This window comes from Aedes albopictus, chromosome 3, assembly GCF_035046485.1.
Source record: "Aedes albopictus strain Foshan chromosome 3, AalbF5, whole genome shotgun sequence".
Classification (NCBI taxonomy): domain Eukaryota; kingdom Metazoa; phylum Arthropoda; class Insecta; order Diptera; family Culicidae; genus Aedes; species Aedes albopictus.
The window spans coordinates 383,257,876-383,272,951 of record NC_085138.1 but is presented as its reverse complement, the minus strand read 5'-3'; the positions used below and the strand labels follow the sequence as shown (position 1 = coordinate 383,272,951).

General features: G+C 40.8%; 1 protein-coding gene across 2 annotated transcripts in view; it reads right to left on the bottom strand.

Annotated features, from left to right (window-relative positions):
• Positions 1–298: 298 nt before the first annotated feature.
• Positions 299–15,076, bottom strand: part of LOC109400776 (heat shock 70 kDa protein 4) — a 34,204-nt gene continuing 19,426 nt past the window's right edge. The window contains exons 2-6 of one of the 2 annotated variants that reach the window (XM_029875328.2): positions 13,564–14,235; positions 7,624–8,452; positions 6,762–6,869; positions 2,116–2,217; positions 299–2,045 (exon numbers count right to left, since the gene is read on the bottom strand). In XM_029875328.2, the coding sequence (XP_029731188.1) occupies positions 1,341–2,045; positions 2,116–2,217; positions 6,762–6,869; positions 7,624–8,452; positions 13,564–14,235 (2,416 nt within the window). In that variant the 3' untranslated portion in view covers positions 299–1,340. The remainder of the gene's footprint in view (positions 2,046–2,115; positions 2,218–6,761; positions 6,870–7,623; positions 8,453–13,563; positions 14,236–15,076) is intronic. The other variant, XM_062855858.1, reaches the window with a different exon arrangement.

The window sequence follows — 15,076 nt, the reverse complement described above, 5'->3', positions numbered from 1 at the left end:
GATACACAAATCAACAAGTTAAAAGTTTTAACAAAAAATGTCGGGTTTGAAAGGGTCACTCCGCCTAGTACACGTCTGGGCCATCTAGTTAGATGATTTTGGGGATTCCCTCAATTTCTTAACCACTTGTTAGTGGAAGTCGCTTCCAGATCGCTAACTGATCAACTAATCTAAGCAATTCATAAGACTAGAATAGGAACGATGTGATGATCCATCGTTAGGAGGCCAATGCTGCCTCGGGTTATTCTATTAACTGCCTTAGGAATTTCGGAATCCATTGAGTAGGTACACAGTAACATTCTCCATATTCCATTCTTCATTCGGTTAGCATTTTGTTTTACGGGCACTAATAAATTGGGGTTTGGAGAATCCATCATCGCTGTTACAACAGACAGGCTTTTCACATTTCACATTAGTCTTCCGTTAAAGAGACGCGGGTACATCATTTCCTCATCATTTCGCTATCAACTTAGAATCCATCATCAAGTGGATGGATAGGATCGACAAACTTGTTGATGCCCCCAAGTGCAAAAAATCTAGTACGCGGCATATTTGATGCTGAAACACTATGCCTTAAAAAGGGAGTAGAACGAACAAATTTGAATTGAAAGATTCTAGTGATAGGATTTATCTCACATTTTTTTAATGCTGTTATCTATGGTTTTAGACACTTTCAATAAGTATTTCCGTAATAATTTAATCTTGGTTTTAATCAATTTTTGCATTTAATAGCTCCGTTGCTATCCCTTCATGTTTAACATTGAACAATTTTCTGTCATAAGTGCATTACTGGTTTTTAATGGAAGGTGTTATTTTTTTCACAATGGGATGAGCGACAAACTAGGATGAACAAAAAAAAAACTTTTATTTTAGGGAGAGAAACAGAACATGTACGTTTATTTCAAGCAGTTTGATCTCATGTTACTGATTGAAGCATCACTATCACTAAAGAGAAATCCTACCCTACAGTGTCAGTGACTGTCAATAATCAGAAGTTCTCCTGTGTTGATTTAGCAAAAAAGTTTGTGGGAACTTACGGCTATTGATTCTGGTTTAGGTGAAACATAAAAAAATACAAGCATAGCATTTATACAAATCTTATCACACTCGCACCTCTCACGTGTTCATTTTCCGCCCCTTCCCCTTCATTAGTTAATTATTAAATAAAAATAAGTGGGGTGTAGACGTTTGTTTGTATGTTATCTGTTTGTGTAATAGGATTATACCATTTGGCCTAAAAGATGCCAAACGACCGTTAAGCCAAATGGGATAAACCGTTTGTGTAATGTTTTTATAACGTAACGTAACGCACAGCGAAAGGAAACTACCAATTAACTACTTTATTCAACGTCCATCTTATCCTCGGTAAAGTCCTTCGGGGCTTCCGTCGATTGATCCGCCTGCTGTTGGTCCTTGGCCTGATCTCCACCGTTCTGCTGTTGGTCCTTGTTGTTGTCCGCTGGTGGGGTCGGAGGCTTTGGCTTCGGTCGGTTTAGTACCGAGTTGGTGCACGTCGCGAGGGTCTGGTTCTCGTGGCGGATGTCGGCGACCTTGACCGGAGGATCTTGCGTCTTACGGACATTGACCAGTTTGCTTCGGGCCTCCTCGTACCACTTCTGGGCTTTTTGTGCCGCCTCGGTGATGTTCAGGATTTCGGTCTCCGTCAGATGGTCATATTTGGGATCCTTGGCGCGGATCTGTTCGACGGCCTTGTACGTCAGCTGGATGGTGTGTCCCAGCTCGGTAAATGCTTGCTCGTGGCCATTGTACTCCTCGCATCGCACCCGGATGGGCTCGGTCTGCTTGTGGAGCGCGAGCAGTTTGTCCTTGTACACGGTCCTTTCGCAGTTCTCGCCGTCCTCGTACAGCCAGTTTTCGATGTCCTCCAGCTGGAGGCAGATCTTGGAAGCTTCGTCCTGTTCGACGTAGGCACTCAGTTCGCCGTCTTCCTGGATCTTGCCGCGGACTTCGTAGACGAATTCTTCGAGCGCATTGCGCGCGTCAACCCGTTCCTTTTCCTGGCGATCGTTGGCAATCATTTTCATCTAAGGGGAAAGAGGTTGTGGAAAGAGGCGATTAGAATCTTTAAATAAACACAGTGCTGGTCAAACTTACTTCCAGTTCGTGGTATTTGGACAAATCGTTGCTCACGAAGCCGTGTGTCTTTCCGTCGATAGTCAGGTCAATGGATTTCGTAGTAACCTTCTTTTTCTTATCCTGCAAGAGACGGAAAACGAATGAGGTTTAGAGTGAGGCAATACTTCACACATGATCAGTAGGATGTTATGTTAAGTGAAATAATAGGAAGCAATCAGTGAAGTACTAGATTGAAAGTAGTGAGCTGGATTTTTGTATGGTGAGATGACCGATTCTCGATTTCTGCAATGAAATGGTGCAAACAGCGTGGGTTATATGATTTCTTGCCTAATTTAATGCTGTTTGAGCAAAGTTTGGGTAACTGTGTGGTTGAATTTGCAAGAAATAAATAATACAACAACACAGTTACCCAAACTTTTGCTCAACCAGCATCAAATTAGGCAAGATATCATATAACCCACGCTGTTTGCACCATTTTATTGCAGAAATGGAGAATCGATCATCTCACCATACAAAAATCCAGCTCACTACTTTCAATCTAGTACTACACTGATTGCCTCCTATAAAAGAAATATAGATACTTTCAACTCGAAAAGTTTAGATTTAGCAAAACTTCCTGTCGCTAAATTGATTTTATTTTATTTGCAACGCAAAACGACAAAAGTAATTAAAACTGTAAATAAATGTTTAGGAATCACACTTCCCAATCAGCAATTAATGCTGAACAGTGAGATTATTATTAGCTTAACGTTGCTTGATTAATGGTATTTGTAGCTGAACGCAATGACAGCTGAATATTGGTCTGAACAAACTTGTTCATGTACCGACTTTTCGAACCCTCTAAGCAGAATACCCTCTTCGAATGAGTGTAATCAGTTTCTTTTGGGAATTTCTATCTTGAATTCTAGCAAGAGCTATTGCTGTATTCTCTCTATATTTAATCGTTAAGGAGTTACTTCTGGAAATTCTCCAGGAGCTTTTTCCGGGAATCTTTTAGTAGCACCTTTTGAAAATTCTCCAGGAGTTTCTTTTGGGAATCCTCCAGAGGTTTTTTGGGAATTTTCCAGTGGTGTCTCGAAACCTCACTTTTTACCTGTTCACCGACCCTTAAACTTACAATTGCAGACAATTTAGGATCAAAATCAAATTAAAAATGGGCATTTTCATCAGTCTTTACTAACTACCTAATTTGAGGTTAGGAAATCGCCACTGGAATTTTCCAGGAGCTTTTAATGAAAATCCTCCAGAAGCTCCTTCTCAAAATTTTCAGGAGTTCCGGCTGGGAATCCTCTAGGAATACCTATTGTAAACCCTTAAACAATTTCTTTCAGGGTTATTTACTCGTAAGAAAAAAAATCCCAAAGTTTACAACTTTTCCCAGGAGGGAATTTTGGAAATTAGAAACTCAATTTCAATTCAGTGATTTGGTGCATTTTTTTGAATAATAAATCTTGCGCATTTGTCAACATGTCAACTTAATTTTTGAGGATAGATTTGAATGTTAAAAAATTTGGGCATATTTATTACATATGAATTGAAATTTCCTTTTTCTCCAGGAATTTCTTACAGGGAATTTTGTACATAATCCCAGGAGACACTCCGAACAAACAAAAATTCCGGTAAAATCCATGCAAGAACTCCGGAAGCAACTATTTAAGAAATACCAGAAGAAGCATCCAGAATCCCGGGATAATTTTCGTTAGGGATTGCGGAAAGAATTCGGGGAATAATCCTGTAAACAACTACGAAGGAAAGCCTGCAAAATGCTCTGAAAGAAGCCACGGTAAGAACTCTATGAGAAATATCAGCAATAGGTCCTGCAGAACCTCCAAACGGCAATCCAAAGAAAACTTGAGGACAGAGTCCAGAAAAAAAAACATTCCGGTGGTGATGGAAGCAATCTTTTGAGAGAATAGGGAGACTCTCCAAGAGAAATCTCTAAAGAAACACCACGAGAACCTTTAGGAAGCATCCCGGCTGAAACTACTGTGAAATGTCAGGAGAAATTTCTTGAAGAAATTTGAGGAGAAACTTTGGAAGAAATTTTGGGAGGAACTCCTGTAGAAAATTTATGTAAAAATTATTAAGAAATTCTAGAAGAGCTCTTGTAGAAATCCCAGGAATAACTTCTGTAGAAACTCTGGGAGAAATGCCGGGAAGATATTCTGAGGAAGTCTCAAGAGCAGCACCGGAAGGAATTGCGGAAAGTTTGAAAGAGAAATCCGGAGAAAAAATCTAGGAGAATATCCGCGACAAACATAGGAGAGATATTCTTAAAGAAACTATTATGAGATCTCAAAGTAAATTCTGGAAGAAATTCCTCGAAAATTTCTTTAAAGAAAACGCAAAATGCTTTTCGGGAATCCTACGAAGAACTCTGGGAACAATACCAATTTTTTGTAAAAAAAAAACTGTAGGATTCCTTGGAAAATTTCCAGGAGAAATCGGTCGGATTTCAGGAATCCTCGAAGATTCTTATGGAAGAGTACCGTAAAGCACAGTTCCCCAAACTTCGTTTCGCGACCCCCCAACCTCTTGCTGGTACGCTTCGATTGTTCTGCAAAAAGCGTGATGACGTCATACTAGGGGGTTACCTACGAGAGCCAAGTTTGGAAAACGATGCCGTAAAGTATTTTTTGCAATTTCTCATCGTAATAGGCTGTTTTACCTCACGCAAACCTGCCAGGAAAAGGCCTACTTTCCCACACCAAATTAACAGTGCTCTAATGGATCATTACAGCACTGATTTGCGTTGCGTAATGAACCTTTACAGCACTGTTTTCCATTTTGATCAACATATTGATGCTTACTGGGCGCAGTTTTGAAAAATTTTGACGGCTGCACAGTATAACCTGCAATGATCACATTTTCTTATATTTGGTATGAATATCAGTTTGCAGTTTGACGAAAAAGTTTTGTTAAAAACTGTCCTCAAGCGGTAATTTATGAAATTGCAAAAAATGTCGTACGCAGCTCGGTGCAGAACTCGATTTTTACAGCACTCGTCGTAATTATCCAACTCGGCAAGCCTCGTTGGATAAATGTACAACTCATGCTGTAAAAATCTTCATTCTGCACATTGTTGCGTAAACTACTAATTCAAAACTTGGAAAATGTCCGTAGGAATCCGGAAGAATCTCCGAGAGGAATTCAAACAGGAATACCAAGAATTGGAAAAATACGGAAGAAATCTTTAGAAATCGTTAGAAATCCTGGAAGGTTTTCCAGAAGTTCCAGAGAGAAGTTTCTAAATGGAGCTTTAACTTCGAGAGCCATCAGTGTCTACATAAAATTTGCTGCATCTTATCGGAATCACCGGCTGGCCGGATATATCTGCTAGATCTAAGAAACCTCATCTTGTTACTCTAGCTCGGTTATCAGATTCCTTCTTGATTCAACTTGCTGTAAGAATGCTCGGCAGTACGGGAAAAATATTTGTTCAGACAGTTCTTACTACAAATAAGTAGTGCCCATGTACGAAAGAAGTAAACAACTTATTCGAAACCGTTTTTATTCGTACCCACAACGTAGTAAACTCTGTAGACTTTTTTTCTGAGTAGATCTACAGAAAGTATATTTCGCAACTTTTTATTTATACGATCCAGTTTTATTTTTTATCGGTACAAAATTTCCCGAGTATTCTAGATTTTTCTCTGCCTGAGAATACTCGGGTTTTTGTTTTCAGGTAGTAGACACCATGTGGTATTCCTTATGAAAATCTCTCCAGAAAGAAATTTTGCAGAAGTTCCTTCTAAAAATGTGGAAATTCTTTATGTTTGGAAGTTCTTTTTGACAGACTAAGTATTTCAAGGTAATTCAATGCAACGTAGTCAAAGTGCAAGTCAAAATTGATACAAGCATTCACCTGAAAGCTGAATGTATTTCATTAAGTGAAGAACTAAAGTCTAAAGTGTTCATTCATCTGCCCACGATAATAATGGCAACTTAAAAACTGTACGTGAAACTTTCTGTAAAAGTAATTGATTTTTCGTATAGAAAGACAGTTCCATTTGTTCAACGAATGCTCTCAATTTGATTCCATCTTAAACGAAAGAATGACCCCAGCATATTTTTAGAATTCATAAAACAAATAATGTCACACACACAAAGTGCAAACTACGTTTTATCAATCATCATAAACAAAACGCAAAAAATAGCTTTGAAACATACTAGAAACAAACCACAACAAAAGAAGAGCTGGAGGGATTCTGCCAATCGGAACCGCGAGGGACGCCCGAGAGTTGGCTAGATGGTATAGTTTAACGGATACGATCTTCCCAACGTTGTTCTGAAAGCGTCAATTTTGCTTGGCGCCTGGAGAACGCCTATAAACTACAACTACTAAATGCAAGGAAGAGATGTGTTCAAAAAGGATGCATTGTGATAGGTACAAATTAAAAAGGTAATAGAAAATGTGCGAAGGCAGGAAAAGAACAGTATCGGAAAGGCGAAAGTGTGGTGATGCAAATGAAGATAATGATTGAAGTGGACAGAAGCACCAGATAGTTGCGAAACGTAGGTGAATGTGAAATGAAATGAAATGAAAGAAGATGTGTGAAAAACAGAAAACTTATTGGCTTGGAAGCCGAGTGGTTTTACCGTTTACGATTTCAGAGAAAAAAAAACTCAGATTTGTAAAAGGAATTTTGTTTTTTGAGACGTACCGAAGAGGTAAACCATCTGCTGACCCTTTGCGTCCAACTCCCTCCACCTCCACTGTTATCGTTGTCTGATTTAGTGGTATCATTTCTAGATTGCTCATCATCGCTACCCTAGAAAAGACGAACCGTCGGCGGCGGCGGCGTCGGCGGAAAAGAGGGAATAAGAGAGAGAAAACAGAGAATCAGAAGGATTGCACAATCCGGAGGGGACGATTGTATGTTTGATATGTTTAAATTTTGTTTTAAATCTGCCTATCGCTTGTCGAAAGGATTTCTCTTGTTTCGATTACGATTTTCAGTTCCGATAATTACTATTGGAAGGGAGCAGTTTTAAAGAACGAACTCACTGAACTGGGATTCAAGATCTTGTGTAGAGAGTAACCTTTCACGAGTATCACAAAACAGGAGAAACAAACAGTTAGGAGGAGGAAGTCTCACAGGGCTGGTGGTGGTTAGCGCATTGATCTTTTGGTGAGTCGAACAGATGAGTGAGTAAGAACGACATGGTAACAGAGCATAATCTTAATCTACTTCGCCGGAAAGCATTGCCACCGCACTTCATTTACCGTTATTATCGCAAAAACTTCGTCAATCTTTGGACGCCAGTGAATTTGAACTTATTCAAAGTTAATAGAACTACATAAAAAAATTTATCAGAATTCTCTGGGTCTGTGTATCCCGAATTCTATATGATAAGAATAGTAATAAGAACAAAATAACTGACGTAAACATGTTGATATTTTTTAACAAATGGTAAATGAAGCGCCATCCTGTTATTAGAACAAGTAATCTAACATGTTATAGAAGAACATCAAAAGCCTATCAACTAAGAGCTTAACAAAAAGCAAACAAAAAACATATTTACCTCTTGAATGTCCATGGGTTCACCAGTTTTGGGTGATTCCTCTCCCTGGGGTGAGTTCGTCTGGGCCGGTTGTTCACCGTTGGCGGTAGCGGGAGGCGTAACCGGTTCTTCGCTCTCGCGTTTCTCCACCATGGTGGCGCTCGAAACCAGCACGATACCGTTCTGGTTGATGCGAACCTTAATCTTAACCTCTTGCGGGTCTCCGTTGGCGTTGGGTTTGATGTCTTTGATGTGGAACGACCCGATAAATGTATCCGGATAGGGAACACTGTTCGGTTCGTAGTGCACATTGATGGTCATCGGTTCCCGGCGGTGAACGGTCAATAACCGTGAGAATGGAGCGGTGTGATACTGCTCGAACACCTTCATCTCGTTCCGTTGAGTTCCATCTTCCCATGAGATCAGCACCGGGTAGGCCTGCACGTCGCTGCAGGTGAATTCACGCACGCGCACCGCCGGCGACAAGATGGCGCACTGCAGGGCGGCACCACGCGACACGGCCTCATCCTGGTTCAGGGTGGTGCTTGCCGTCTTGCCGAAGATTTGCTCAATCAGCTGCTTGATGGCCGGAATGCGGCTGCTGCCTCCGACTATCTCGACGGAATGTATATCCTCCAGGGCCAGGTTGGAGTCCTTCAGGAGCTTCTTCATGGTGGCCTCGATGCGTTGCAGCGAGCCGGCGCACATCGTCTCCATGTCGCCCCGTTGAATCGTCGAGTGGACGTCGATTTCGTTCATGAAGCACTCGATGTTCAGCGGCAGTTTGGTACTGTTGGCGGACATTTGCTTCTTGAGCTTCTCTGCCTCGGTCAGCAAGCGAAGATAGGCCCTGTGGAAATGAAATGGGACATGATTAGAAGATTACTTAGAAAACATCTTAAACTTGGAAATTGGCTCCTAAAACAATACACGCAAAATGTGTAGTCTCAAAAGTTTGGAGTTCCCTGAGGTATTCCTCCAGAAGTTCTTTAAGAGTTTGTTTTATGTATATTCAGGGATGCCTCCAGGAGATCTATCAGGAATTCTTGCAGAAGTTCCTTCAGAAATTCTTGCAGAAGTTCCTTCAGAAATTCTTATAGGGATTAATCCAAAAGTTCCTTCTAAAAATTCTCTAGGACTTACATCAGGGTTTCCTCCGGAAGTTCTGTTAGGAGTTCTTCCGTAGAATGCCCCTGAACTGGAGCTCTTACGCGCATTTTTGCTGGACTATTCAGGGATGCCTCCAGGAGTTACGTCAGCGATATCTTCAGAAATTCCTTCAGAGATTCTTCTAAGAGTTCCTTCAAGAATTTCTTAAGCCTTTAGGGCTATAACCAGACGTATCTCCAGTATTTACTCATGAGGTTCCTACAAGAATTCCTCCAGGATTTGTTTCAGGGAAAACTCCAGGATTTGTTTCAAGGAATCCTCTAGGTTTTCTTTCTGGAATTCCTCCAAAATTCATTTGGGGATTTCTTCAGAACTTTATTTGGGGATTCCTCATGAAAATCCTTCGGGATTCCTCCTGGAAATTGCGGAGATTTCCCCTGGAAATTTTTCAAGCATTCCTTCTGGAAATCTTTAGGGGATTTCTCTTGAAAGTCCCTCGGGGATTCCGATACTTCCGGGTTTCCGCCTAGAAAGCATTTGAGAATTCCTTCAGAAAACCATTCGGAGATTCATCCTGGAACTCTTTGGGGGATCCCTCCTGAAATTTCTTCGGGAATTCCTCCTGGAATAATGCCTTTTGAACTTCCTGCAGGGATTTTTCCTGGAATTCCTTCGAAGAATTCTTTTGAAAATCCTTCGGGGATTCCTCATGGAATTCTTTAAGGGATTCTCCCTGGAATTTCTTTGAAGATTCCTTTTGAAAATCATTAGAGATTTTTTTCGGGGATTCCGCCTGGAATTTCTTCGGGGATACCTCTTGGAACTCCTTCGGGGATTCCTCATGGAACTCCTTTGAGATTCCTCCTGGAATAATGCCTTTTGAAATTCCTTCAGGGATTTGTTCCAGGAATTCCTTCGAAGATTCCGTTTGAAAATCCTTCGGGGATTCCTCCTGGAATTGTTTTAGGAATTCTCCCTGGAAATTCCTTGAAGATTCTTCTTGAAAATCCTTAGGGGATTCCACCTAGAATTTCTTCGAGCATTTCTCCAGGATTTCCTTTGGGGACCCCTCCTAGAATTTCTTCAGGTATTTTTCCTGGAGCTCCTTCAGGGATTCCTCCTGGAACTTCTTCTGGGATTCCTCCTGGAATAATGCCATTTGAACCTTCAGGGATTTTTCCTGGAATTCCTTCGGAGATTACGTTTGAAAATCCTTCGGGGATACCTCATGGAATTCTTCAAGGGATTCTCCCTGGAAGTTCCTTGAAGATTCCTCTTGAAAATCGTTGAAGGATTCCAACTTCGGGGATTTCTCCTGGATTTCCTTTGGGGATTCCTCCTAGAAATTCTTCAGGTATTTTTCCTGGAACTCATTCGCAGATTCTTCTTAAAAATGTTTCGGGATTTTACCTGAAATTGAAGTATTTCTACCCTAAATGATACTAATAGTTGTCCATTAATTTACATAATTTATATATTGCTCCTGGAATTTACTCCGAAATGTCTGAGAGTTGCTCCTTGGATTCCTTTCAGAGTGCCTCCCAAGATTTCTGCACGACTAACGGTATCTTCCGTAGAGGTTTTTCCGGTATGCTTGCAGAATTTGTCAGTACAATCCTCCCGGAGATCCATTCAAAATTTACCAAAGTTCCTTCAGGTTTGTCTCTTCGTGGGTTTCAGGAATGGCTTTCTAACAGTTTTCCCATATTTTTTTTACGAGATATCTGCAGAAGTTCTTCCAGGGATTTTATTCAGAGATTTCCCCAGATGCGGGGTTTCGACAGTAATTGTTGAAGGTTTTTTGATTTTCTTTTGGACAGGTATCATCCACTAGTATAGTTAGCCTTTTCTCTTTTCTCACTCATGCTCTTGATAAACATGGAAAAGAGCGACTTGAAAGATGGTTCAGGTGATCCCTTTTCCATACTTCTGTTTCGTGTATTTGGATATTAGAGTGAGTACTTCCTACGCTAGTGATTTCCTTTCGGGATTATTTACAATTTTTTTTAACGAGATATCTCAAATTTTATCAGTATTTCCTGCGAAGATCCTCGTAAGATTTGTCAAATATATCTTCTCGGAGTATCTTGCAAAATTTTACCAGAATTTCTTCCAATATTTCTCTAAATTTCTCTTACGTGGAATTTCGTAGAATACTTCATGATGTATTCAGAAAGAAATTAATTGAAAATTCCCTGCAACTATTAGTTGAATTCCAAAAAGACCACCCAGAATCCCGTAGTATTTTTTTCGGAAATCCCGTGATCAACTCGGAAAAAAAAACTCGAAAAAAAACCTCGGGAGAATCACTGCAAGACATCCTGAAAACAACTAAAAGGAAAAACTTGAAGAACTCATAGAATATTAGAAAAAATACTTAGAGAAACTCCGAGAGAAATAATAGGTGATAATAGATAGCTACACGGGAAATCCTGCGATAACCTTTAAAATATATCCCGAGAAACTCTGAAAAGTTCTTTTTTTTTTTTTTGTTTTTTTTTTGTAGAGTGACCAGGTGGAGCTGCATGACAGCTGATAGCAAAGCCTGGACCCTTTCCCAACTTTCCCCCTACTAGTACCAATACTCATGATGGACTAGACGATGTCGTCAACTTGAGCAAAGTGTGTAGTAATTAGTATCGGGTCGTAGTAGTTTTTTAAAATTACTGTGTTTTAACTATTCCCATCGCACTAGTGTTTTGACCGAATGGAAGCTCCAAAGATGATATGATAATTGAACAATATTTCAATAATCGAAAATATCCGAGATCACTGGACAACATTCAGAGAAAAAAAAAGCTGTACATGTTAACGTCTTCAAGGTACTATTCCTGAGAAATATTACAAAGAAGAGCAAAAAATTTGTCATAGGTAATGTTTACAGGTTTGATATTTTTGAAAATTATTCGGAGACAGCTGCCAGAGCTAGCGTTTTTAGCCGATATGGGCAACTAGTTTTCTGACAGCATCTCTAAACAATAAATCAAATAATAACCTAAGTTTTTTACAATACATTCTGAAAATTATTTCAAGCTGTTTACCAATAGTGTCAATAACCGATGTTGGTCATTGACAGCACCAGCATCATCCCTAAATAACTCTCATATTAGTCTTAGGTAACACTTTTTGAGCTTCCATTCGATGTTGTAATGAATCAGTCAAGCCCTATACGTCGAAATATAGTCTATAATGTGCCAAATTGTGTTCTTAATTTCGTCTAGTCGTCTTCTGCATATCTGTGATCATCTAATTTCGAAGTATTATTACATCCACCGTAATTCTTTAGATTGTCAACCGTCCTAAGTCCTAAAGAAACATGTAACAAAATTCCTGCTTTTTTGGTCAGTGTTATAATACCGTCTAGAATATAAAACAAAAAAGTTCAGTCAGCTGATTTTTGTGTCAAAAAATAAAATGATTAAGATTATTTGTCAACTTCTATATATTCATCCCTACAAAACCTATAAAAAGAAGAAATACAAATATAAACTCATTTCTAAAATCAGCAATTTTGACTGATTAGGGTCCAGAATTTTCTAAAGGTAATAAATTTAATTGTTAACGTTACCTAATCTGTAAGGCTGTAAGTCAACTTATCCTAGCGTCCCCTGTCCTGTGTACTTTCGAATTCAAGTGATGAATGATGAGTGTAACGCAGAGACCTCCCCTACCCACTCTTGCGTTACGTTAAATTCAACAATTATTGTTAAATTAGAGAAAATTTTAAGAATGCAAAGATTAGGTCTATGCAAACTGAATTATAACTTGTGATAAATGCACTACGGATACTCCTTTGGTTCCCATTAGCACTTACGGCCGATTCCTTCACTTGCGATTAACTCGTAAACCAGATATATCTAGCTCAAAGTCCAAGCAGTGGAGAATAAACTGGCGCTAAAATGCTAATGGGTTAAGCCCTCCCATCGCGTCAAGATTGAATATCCAGGGGGAGGGATATCCCGAGAAACTCTGAAAAGTTCTTGAAGCAATTACAGGTGAAACTCCAGACAAACTTTCGTGATGGATTCCTGGGAGAAACCTCTGACAGGAATAGCGGAGGAACTGCTGCAGAGCATTCGTGAAAAGTTCTTGAAGAAATCCCTGGCGAAGCTTTGGTAGAAATCTCAGAAACACCTCCTGTAGAAATCTCGGGACGAGAAATTCCACGACATCATTTGAGGAATATTCTGAGAGAAGCTCCTGTAGCGATTCCGGGATAAATCCCGGTTAAAATTTCTTTGGAGAAAACGCAGCAGGAATTCAAATTAAAATCCCACGAGCGACTCTGAGATCAGTGTCGGGGAAAACCTTGGGAGAAATCCTGCAGGATTCCCAAACAAAATTCAATAAAAATCGGTCTGAATTCAGTAACTTTCAAAGAGGGATTCCGGAAAGAATTATTCGAAATTTCCGGGAGAAATTTAAGGGCACCCAGAAAAATCGCTGTGTATAAAAATGAAAGGAATCTTGTGAGAATCTCTTGAAGGCATTCCAAAGCATTTCGAGACAAGTTCCAGAACGAAATCCTGGCAAAATTACTAGAGAAATTCAGTAGCAGCTTATCGGAATTGTCGATTTGCTAGAAATATCTGCTTAATCTAGAAGCCCTTCTCTTGATTCTCTAGAAAAGTTATTCAGATTTCTTCCGGATTTTACGTGCTCTTTGAATAGTTATCCGGAAGAATCTTTCAACAATGAATATTTGACCACTTTGGACAGATAAAATTTGACTTGTTTGGCTCTTTTTGTCCCTATTCGTTTTTCGAGAGACAACATGTTCGACACTGGTCATATACTTTTACAGGAAAAATATTTGTTCTGATAGTTGTCTTCTCCGCACATGAAACTTACCGTTTGTTCGTCCGGGGATCGATTTTGTACTTGGTCTGGAATTCGTTGCTAAAGTGCTCCGCCAGGGCGTAGTCAAAGTCCCGGCCACCGACCTGATCGGCACAGCTGGCCAGCATCTTCAGCTTGCCCTTGTGGAAGGCACAGGCGGACACCTGCAGGGCCGAGTGACCGCAGTCGACGAAGATCACATTGCGGGCCTTCTCCTCCGGTGCCGGCAGGTCCTGCTTGTAGAAGCCGTAGCTCAGCGCCGTGGCGGTGGTTTCGTTCATTAGCCGCAGTACGTTCAGTCCACAGATTCCGGCGGCATCGAGCAGGGCCTGCCGCTCGGCATTGGTGAAGTACGACGGCACCGTGATGACACAGTCGTTGATCTGCGCTTTGAGCTCCTTGAAGGAGTCGTCCTTCAGCTTGGTGAAGAGCATGGCGGTGATCTGTTCCGGGCTGAAGACGCACTCCTCGTCCTGGTAGTTGACCCGTATGCCAATGCCGCCGTCCGGCCGGGGTTCCACCTTGTACGGTATCTTCCGGAGTTCGTTCTGCACGTGGGGATCGTTGTACTTGCGTCCGAGTAACCGTTTGAAGCCGCCGATTGTGTTGTTCATGTTGGTCACCTGCTGGTTCTTGGCGGCCACACCGAGCACACGGTTTCGTCCCGCGAATGCAACGCATGATCTATAATTAGAACAGGGGGGGAGGAGGAAGAGAAATGGAAAAGAACACGTTAACAAGTGCTTTTAATAGTCGATGATGAAACGGTGCTGCGCTGTGTGCTGCTGGTGCCAGCCATATAGTGAGAGAGGTGGTAGGTGTATGTTTACTTCGGGGCTGTGCACGTAGGGTACTTGCACCGAATCTGGATACATACTAATATATGAAACACTTCGGAAAGTAGCAATTTTCAAGGAAACTTCTACGTTTATAATAGGGTAAATTGGGTGGATAGAAGTAGTTCTTCCAATAAATGACTAAAACCGGTACATCTACCCTACTGGTGCGTTATGAGTTGATGATAGAATTAGATGAAGGAACGTTGTTGCCGAGTGGTTCTTAAAATACATCAGGTGAATAAGGCGTAATGAGTAGAATATTTCTCGCTAGATGTACAAGAGGCAGTTTCCAGCTTTTTCTGCCACCATGTAACATCTCTTTCAATGGGAAGACGTGTACAATTGTACATCTGTGCATCATGCATGAATTGATAGGAATCAAAGACGTGGTGAGGAGACATGACGGGATTACCCTCAGTACACCAAGAGCATCACCTGCTGTTTACCGAATACCTACAGAACATAGTGCGAGATGTAAACACACTAGCAAGCACGTGAAACCGCCCCCATCTAAATCACAACCATCAAACTGTGTAGTGGTAAATGTACACAGCTAATGGAGTTAGATTGGTGCTGCTCTCGCACAAACTAGCATCGCACAGCGCGAGCAACCCAATACCATAAAAGTCGATGGATTTAAATTCTACATCCATAGCCGGAGTTCCTGAGCCTGAGAGTTGGTTAAT